Genomic DNA, 9,052 nt, shown 5'->3' on the forward strand with positions numbered 1-9,052 from the left:
GAGGGAGGGGAAAAATGAGGACCTAATGTCGGGGGTTTAAATGGAGAGAAAATGTTTTGAGAAACGATGTACAAATGCACGCTACACAATTGATGTGTGTATGGATTGGGATAACAGTTGTATGAGCCCCTAATAAAATGTTAAAAAAGAGGGGAAAAAAAAGGAAAAAAAAGACTACAACAAATGCTAAAAAAAAAAAAAAGAATTATTAGACTTCAAAAAAAAACCAAGACAAAGACAAATCATCTGAATGAGGGAGACCACAAGCACTAGGTCATAAAGGTGTCCAAAGAATCACAGAAATTAGGATACGGAGAACCAAGGCACCAGTCACAAAATCTTGGTTGGTGGCACATCGATTCATCACAGCTACAAGCAGGACCACGGAAGCTGGAAAAGGACTCTTAGTAGGATATATGCATGCATCACTTCAGATGGGAGTCCTGGTGGCCTCGTGGGTGACTTTTGGGCTGCCAACCTCAAGGTCAGCTGTTTGACTTCACCAGTCACTCTTCTAGAGAAAAATTGGGCTTTCTGTTCCAATAAAGATGTACAGGCTCGGACACCCAAAAGGGCAGTTCTACTCATACCTATAGACTGTCCTGTAAACTCATACTCTGTCCTATAGACTCATGACTATGCAACCTTACTACTCCAAATTCCATCAAGGATATACTGAGGGAAGTCTATAAGGGCTAGGCTGCCCCTCCCAGGGCTGGCTAGGGGTACCAATCAACTTTCAAACACTGCCGAAGAGCAAGGCCTTTCACATTACTGGAACAATGTTGTTGCTTATTTGGTGCCCCAAAGTAGTTTCTGACTCAGTGTAACTGAGGACAACAGAACAAAAACCATGCCCCGTCTTGTATAACCTCACAACTGTGGTGATGCTTGGGCTCGCTGTTGTAGTGTGTTGCAACTGTGAATCCATCTAATTGAGAATATTCTCTTTTTTCTCTGCTCTTCTACTTTTTTTCCCCATTTTTAAATCGTTTTTTTCTTTTTTAAATCATTTTATTAGAGGTTCATACAACTCTTATCACAATCCATACATACATCAATTGTGTAAAGCGCATTTGTACATTCATTGCCCTCATCATTCTCAAAACATTTTCTTTCCACTTAAGCCCCCAGCATTAGGTCCTCATTTTTCCCCTCCCTCCCCGCTCCCCCTTCCCTCATGAGCCCTTGATAGTTTGTAAATTGGTATTTAGTCATATCTTGCCCTGTCCGACATCTTCCTTCACCCACTTTTCGGTTGTCTGTCCCCCAGGGAGGAGGTCACATATAGTTCCTTGTAATCGGTTCCCTCTTTCCTACCCATTCTCCTTTTACCCTCCCTGTTTCGCCACTCACACCACTGGTCCTGTAGGGCTCATCCGCCCTGGATTCCCTGGATTTTCAGTTCCTATCTGTACCAGTGTACCTCCTCTGGTCTAGCCAGACTTGCAAGGTCCAATTCGAGTCATGGTAGTGGGAGCGGGAGGAAACATTTAGGAACTAGAGGAAAGTTGTATTTCTCATCATTGTTACATCATACCGTGACTGGCTCATCTCCTCCCCGAGACCCATCTGCAAGGGGGCTATAAATCTTTACAGGAGCAGAGAGCCTCATCTTTCTCCCAAGGAGTGGCAGGTAGATTTGAACAGCTGGTGAGTTCAGGCAGCCCAACATGGGATCAGAATTTAAGCTCTAATACAATGTTTACAAATATATACATGGGAAGGACACACACCATCCACAGAACGGCAGATATTTCTCTAGGTCTCCAGAGCCCTTCTAGAGGCAAATTGGAAAGAGAAGAATCTAAGAGTTATATCTAAATTTCACTGCACCACCTATTAACTGTGTGACAAATGACCTATTCTTTGCGAGAGTCAATTCTTCATCTGTAAAATGAGGACAACAACCTTGAAAATATCATGCTGAGAAAAATAATAAATTATACAAGGGCAAATTACTGCATGATCTTACTTATATGAAATAAGCAAAAGAAATCAGACTATTAGTGGATGGGAGGTGGTGCTAAAGAAGAAGACTTTTTGCTTAGGGGACAATGAGTCTATATTAATATGATAAGATGATTTGGTCGTACAACTTAAAGAACTTAATCAAAAACACACACCCATCAGGGGCTCAAGTGGGAAGAGAATGCTTTGAAAATGATGATGGCGGCATATGTGCAAACGTGCTTGACACTGGAGGAATGTATGGATTGTGATAAGAGATGTAAGAGCCCCCAATAAAAGTATTAAAACACGCGCATACAAAGAAAAAAATAAAAACCACTACTCACGGCCATCAAGTAATTCTGACTTGCAGGCATCCTGCAGGGCACAGTAGAACGGCCCTGGTTTTCTGAGGCTGTAAATCGTTATGGGAGCAGAAAGCACATCTCTCACCTGTGGAGCGGTTGGTGGTTTCAAACTGTTAACAATGTATAAACCCCTACACCAGCAGGGCTCCTCGAGAATGTAAGTCAGTGCCACTGAATTATACTTCTCGAAAGTGTGGAGTCGGTCGGTGCATGTTTTGTTTTGTATAGTTTCATCACAATAAAAAAAGAAAACCCTGAGGATACGACACAGTGGCTACATGTTAAAAAAGGATGAGATGAGACAACAGCTTGCATCATATCTGGCACACAACAGAAACTCCAAAGTGGTATTAGTTCTTCTTCCTCTCTCCATCCAGATCAAAAATGGTAGCTATATTCTTGTTTTTAACTGACCATTTTATTGGAGGCTCTTACAGATATTATAGAAATCCATACATCAATTACATTAGGCGGACTTGTAGATGCTGCCACCATCATTTTCAAAACGTTTTCTTTCTACTTGAGCCCCTTGATATCAGCTCCTCTTTATTCCCTCCCTCCCCTCCCCAACTTAATTTTTAACACTTGAATGAGATACAGTAAGATAAAATCAAAATTCAACAAGCCATTAAAAAGAGACACAATTTGCTAAATTCTTGGTGTGATCATGGATTAACAGTGAATTGTTTTCTATATCACTAAAATGGAGTACTTACCAATATAAAATAATATATAGGCCATATACCATTGATTTTGTCCTTAACATAAAGGACATAATGTTCCTTGTGATTAACCATCTATTTGTTTCAGCAATCTAGGTAAAAACTGGGAAATAATAAAGAGCCACCATCAGCTAAAACAAACAAAAAACCCACTGCCACTGAGTCATTCCAAATTCTTCCGAGGCTCTGTCAATCTTCACAGGAGCAGGCAGCTTCATCTTTCTCCCAAGGAGCACCTGCTGGGGTTGGAGGCCAGACCTTGAAGTTAGCAGTACAATGTTTGTCCAAAAGCACAATCGGGGCTCTAATATCAGTAACTCAACTCTCACTGCTATCAGTCGATGCCCACTCACAGTGACTGTGTATGACAGGGTTTCTAAGGCTGTTACAAACACCACCACAGCTCCTTCAGGATTAGCAAAGCCATTCTGAAATCGCACTCGGTTCAGGGAGTTAGCATCAATTCAAGTATCTTAACTCTATGCTTTATTTCAAAGAATTAAACTCTTTGACGTATTGAACCACACCAGTATAACCACAGAGATACTAAAGCTCAGGAGGCTTTCCGCCTACCTACCAGGTTATCTTTCTCCTGATCCTGTTTCTTCAAGTAGCTTAACACAGACATGGTGTCTCTCTCCATCCTGTACTGCTGCTTCTTTAAGTCCTCATTACTTTTTGCCAGTTTCAGGGAAGTGTCACGATACTCCATCCTGGAGAGTTCGGTGACCTCCAACCTGGCCTCCCACAGTGAGGCATTGGCCTTGGCTCTGTCCACCACAGATTCCTCTGGATTAACTGCTTTCCTACAGGGAAAAGGACATTCATAGTACATAACTATTTCTCTATCATAGTTGTATTACATCTCTGTGTTTTAACTTGGTATTGCCTGTAAGGATTGTTGAATGAAGAAGAAATGCATGTCTATGAACTTTATGTTCTGCTGTACGTATTCTCAACAACAAAAATATATTATATAGCCTTAAAAAAAAAGAAACACCTTTTTGTTTTCACATAAAGGAGTTAAGTAGGTTCCTCTTTCTAGAAGAGGGGCCATTGTGGAGCATAACTCTAAAGGACTACAAATCCATGTCATAAGGCTTTCACATCTTTTCATTTTCTTCTTTGATTTCTCCTTTATTGAACTTTCCCACTATCCCCTCAGCCCTGGACCATGGGTCTCGCCACTGTCTCCATTATCTTTTGTTCTCTTTCTACAGGAGGATAGATACTTAGTGTAAATAGAAGTCCCTATTTCTGTAAGCTCCCACCTGCCCCACCCTCCAGTTTTGTTTTTATTTGTTTTAGGTGGGACAAGGTTGGCTAGGCCTTGGACAGAAAAGCAAGTCACCAAAGAATGTAAGTTGCCTGGTGCCACAATGCACCAGGCTTTAAGGATGATTGAGAAGCATACCATCATCATGGTGGGGGTGGGGGAGTGGGAGGTATTAAAGGATAGATATAAACATTAAAGCATTAAAAGGGAGGTATTTCAAAAATAAGGAGATGTTGAATGAACATTAATAAACTGCCACTCCTCTAAAAACATCAGAAACACAGTTTTATTTTTATTTGAAAACAACTTAAAATCTTAGACAAATGATTTTGGTAAATAAATTTGTTGTTGATCTTTATACAGAATATAAAGATGTTCCTCATAAATCTCCCACGTGGAGGGTCTCGTGAGCCTGAGGGAAGATGTGTTTTGAACACAAGGGTGTCTCTTCTGTGGGCGGTAGTGGGCACCAGTGGTGTCGTGTTCCTACACAGGAATCAGGACAAGTGACATCACGGAGTACAAAGAAGGGGACAGGGAACATTCTAGGTAGTCAGATTCAAGAAGCAAACATGGCATAAAATCTATGCAGAGGGGGAGAGAGGGGGACAAAATGAGGAGCTGATATCATGGGCTCAAGTGGGAAGAGAATGCTTTGAAAGTGATGATGGCGGCATATATGCAAATGTGCTTGACACACGGGAGGACTGTATGGACTGTGATAAGAGCTGTAAGAGCCCCCAATAAAAAGTACTTTTTTTAAAAAATTGGGAAAAAAACCCAAAACTTTAAAAAAAAAAAAAAAAAGAATCTGTGCAGAGCAGACCAAGGCAGTCACTGTAGTGAGGACACTGCAGATGACACAGGACTAACCTCAAGATGTGCACACCACAGTAAAGGAGAGCTATTGATAGAAAGGCGAGAATGAAAGATGTTCACTGAAGCAAGTTATCTTCTTGTCAACTCCCCCAACAAGAGTGACCATCATCATGCGTGTTGGCACACGGAGGGCGTGAGACCAGTTTCTGGGAGGCAGGCTGAGAGTTAGTGAGCACTTCCTCCTTGGCGCATCCGAATCATCAATAGTCACCGAACATTGGTTTTGCTTTTTGCCTCCTTCTTGTCAAATTTCTGGCATGTCTTATTTTGGATGGAGTATAGCTTTTATCTATGATTTTGTCCTGTCAAAACATGTGAAGATGATGTTCATTCTGTGCCGGAGGGTGACCAGCAACCTTGTTTATAAACTGCCCCAGCCCTTGCCTCCTTTCCTCAACAAAACTCTCCCCAAAGATCCCATCATCTCCTCTCAAAGGAAGCTGGAATAAAAATGTTTTTCCAGGGAGTGAAGGAACTACTTGCTTTCTCTTTCTAATTCACTTTGCAGCCATTCGAAATCACTGTATCATCTTCTAGGACTAGATTCCTTTAGCTTGAAAATAAGATGTCTTGACCCTGCTTTCATAGGTAGTGAAGCGACCCCTGCTGGCCCCCACTGTCTATGAGTTGTTCACATGGATCTCAAGGAAGTCGCTGGGTGGCCCTCAGCCATCTGCCTGCAGGGGTCATTCAGGTTCTGTGGCTTGGTGGCATGGTGATCAGCTGGCCTGGTATCCACCAGTCTCCACCATGCCGTCTCCGTGTTACACTCTATCCACCAGTACCATTCTTTATATATAGTAAGTACTCTCATTCACTGTCATAAAGTCAATTCAAGATTGGGACTCTTTCCAGGGGTAGAAAGGCCAGTCTTTCTTCCTTCGGAGCTATTGGTGGTTTCTAACTGCCAAGCATATGGATCACAGCCCAACATGTAACCACCACATCACCATGGCTCCTGTGGTAAACACTAGCTATATCTAAAGCCAAACTCAATGCCTTTGAGTCAATCCCAATTCATATAGGCCCTATAGAATAGAGAACTGTCCAGTGAATTTCTAAGACTTTCTGGGAACAGAAAGCTTCATCTTTCTCCTCAGAGCAGCTGGAGGCTTTGAACTGTTGATCTTGTGGTTATTAGCCCCACTAATTACCCACTATGCAACCAGGGCTCCTAAATTCACTGCCATTGAGTCCTTTCCAACTCATAGCAGCCCTATAGATATATAGATAGCAAATATTTGAAAGACTTCTACATTTGAAGTCTAAAGATTCTCAGATATGTTTTGTGTACCTAAACTGTCACCCTTCAGCCACTCAACTGGTTCTCTTCAATTCTAGTCACATTCTCACCTTTTGTTTCCTTCAAATTGAGGCCAGCCCCATCCTCATCCCTATCCATCCAGCGTGTTATAGCTGTTGACCTCCCTTTCCAGCAGAACTTAGGTACACCGACTGCTTCGCCATCGTCACTTAACTAGTTCTAGAAAGTATCAGTCTAAGCTGAGCAGAGTAGGATCACAATACTGTTTTTTAAAAAGCAGTGGTTTTCAAACTGTAGGTCATGGAAAACCTGAGGAATAAGAGGTCTGTTCTTTCAGTGTTTCTCAGCCTGCAGTAGACAGATGGTCAGGAATAACACACATGCTGGTGAGTCTCATGAATGGCATAAGGCCTTGACACTTAAAAAAATGCTGAACTATGCAGTTCTGTTTACACATTTTCATTCTGTAGAATACTTATTCTATAAATACACTGGAGAAAAAAACTGTAAGCATGGATTGTATGCTATCATTTTATATATAAATAAAATACTCTCCAATGATAATAGAAGTTATATCTGGATGGTGGGATTACAGAGGATTTTTCATTTCTCTTTTGGGATTTTCCATGTTTTTCCATATTGAGCATATATTATTATTATTTTATTATTTTAATTGGGTGAAGGTTTACAAAGTATATCTTTCCCCACATTTTCAACAATTCTTGCATTTTTGTTTCATGTTATTGATTGGAGTCCTCACCAATGTAACATCACTTATTCCACTTCCTCCGTGTCTCCAGTTGCCATTCCTCCTTCTTAGCTCACCCTTCTGAAATTTGTCCATAGGCAAATGCTGCCCTTTGGATCTCACATAATTCATTATTCTAAGGTGTGGGTACCCTAGGGTTCTTGTTCTCCTTATGCACCTGCCTATTATTTGGCTGAAAATTCCACCATGGGGGTAGAGCAGGTATTAGTCTTTTAAACAAATCACTTTACAAACTTATAAGGTGTCATCCCATCTGCTGTGTTGCTGAACACAGCATGCATGACCCATCTGTCTAGGAACTCCCAGGTTGCCATCCAAAGTGACGACCTAGTTGACTCACTTCCCAGCCAGCAAGGTGCTAGAGCATTACTCACTCCAAGTTTTGATCAGTTTATGGAAACCTGAACAATTACTTATTAATGAGTCCTTGAAGTTTCCACTAAACCAAAACAGTTCTCTGAGAAAGCTCAAGGAACTATTTCAACTGCCAAAAAGGTCTCTGAGCTGTGTTCCAGATTGTCTCAAACTCATAGCAGAGATCCTGCAGGATAGAGTAAGCAAGACTGATTGGAGACCACAGCCCAGTGGAGGAAAGAAGAGATCCAAATTGAAGTATACACACAGGACACTTCGTTTACTTTTCAAGTAAGAAGCACCTGCTCTAGATTATGAATGAGAACCCACAGGTGGATGGCAGTGAGTAGTGAGTGAGTAGATGCTTAGACATGGTGAGTAATGCTTGGTGCCTATTCTAGTAAAGTTAATAGTCTAGAAGAGGGTGTTGCAACCCTGGCACGAAGAAGATTCTGAACCATATTAATTCTTGGGGGAGTGTGGTATTTCTGGACATCATAGGCTGTTAAACGCCTTAACGGTATCCATGGCCTCTGTCCACTAAATGCCAGTAGCAACCCTTGCCCACACATGCCAACTAATTTTCTATAGTCATTGACAAGTGTCCCTAGAACCACATTTGCATTTAAGTCCCTAGAACTTAAAATCTAGTGCTGCCCTTTATTACTTTTTGTGATGATGCAAACATTTTGCATAAAGTTGCCACTAGTCCTATGAGCCTATCAATCACTTGAAACATGGCCACTAGAATGAGGAAATAAAATTTTAAGTAATAGCCACAGATGGCTCAGGCTACTCTATTGGACAGCACAAGTCTAGATGACCTCCGGTATTCCGAGAACTGTTATCTTGATATTCACTTTCAGCGTTGGAATTAACCCCTCCCTCCTTATTCTCAGTTCTTTATTTCTTCTCTAGCACCTCTTATTTTAATCTGTCCTTACATCTACTGTTTGGGAACTTCTTTGCCTCCGCCACTGGTACCTTACACACAGCAGGGACTGGGTCGAAATTACTCCGAACTCCAAATGTCTCACTAGTGTTTCAGATGGTAACAGCAACAGGATCTGGCACATATATTGAGGATTTCAATGGGAGCTGTCCTCAGACAGAAGAGCAACTGGTGGGCGGCGAGGGCCTGCGGGAGGATGTTGGCCAGCTCCCCGTCCCTGGGTCCTGAGGCGCCCACGCTTGCCTCCGGCCAAGGTCCGCGGGGTATAGCCCATGGAGGCTTTCTGCTTACTTAATCTTGTCTTTGCCTTTGCCTTTGTCTTTGTCTTTGCCTTTGCCCTTGCCCTTGGCCTTGCCTTTCTTTTTCTTTGCTTTCAAGGGCATCTTGGCTTCTCTAGTGCGCGGCTGGCCCCGCTGCGCTGCCTGCTAGGCCCGGTTCCGTCTCCAAGGAAACAGGAACGCCGAGCGGGGGCGCTCCCGCCCCGGCGGTTGCCAGCGCGGGGAGGGCGCAGGCGCCGT

The 9,052-nt window shown here is 42.4% G+C and overlaps 1 protein-coding gene across 1 annotated transcript in view; it reads right to left on the minus strand.

The window, feature by feature from the left end:
• The window catches only part of BBOF1 (basal body orientation factor 1), a 15,753-nt gene extending 12,001 nt beyond the window's left edge, over positions 1-3,752 (minus strand). The window contains 1 exon segment of the mRNA XM_045288176.1: positions 3,618-3,752. Within this exon segment, the coding sequence (XP_045144111.1) occupies positions 3,618-3,752 (135 nt within the window).
• Positions 3,753-9,052: the final 5,300 nt, after the last annotated feature.

Source organism: Echinops telfairi, unplaced genomic scaffold, assembly GCF_000313985.2.
Source record: "Echinops telfairi isolate 266 unplaced genomic scaffold, ASM31398v2 ScPeMD7_18;HRSCAF=68, whole genome shotgun sequence".
Classification (NCBI taxonomy): Eukaryota; Metazoa; Chordata; class Mammalia; order Afrosoricida; family Tenrecidae; genus Echinops; species Echinops telfairi.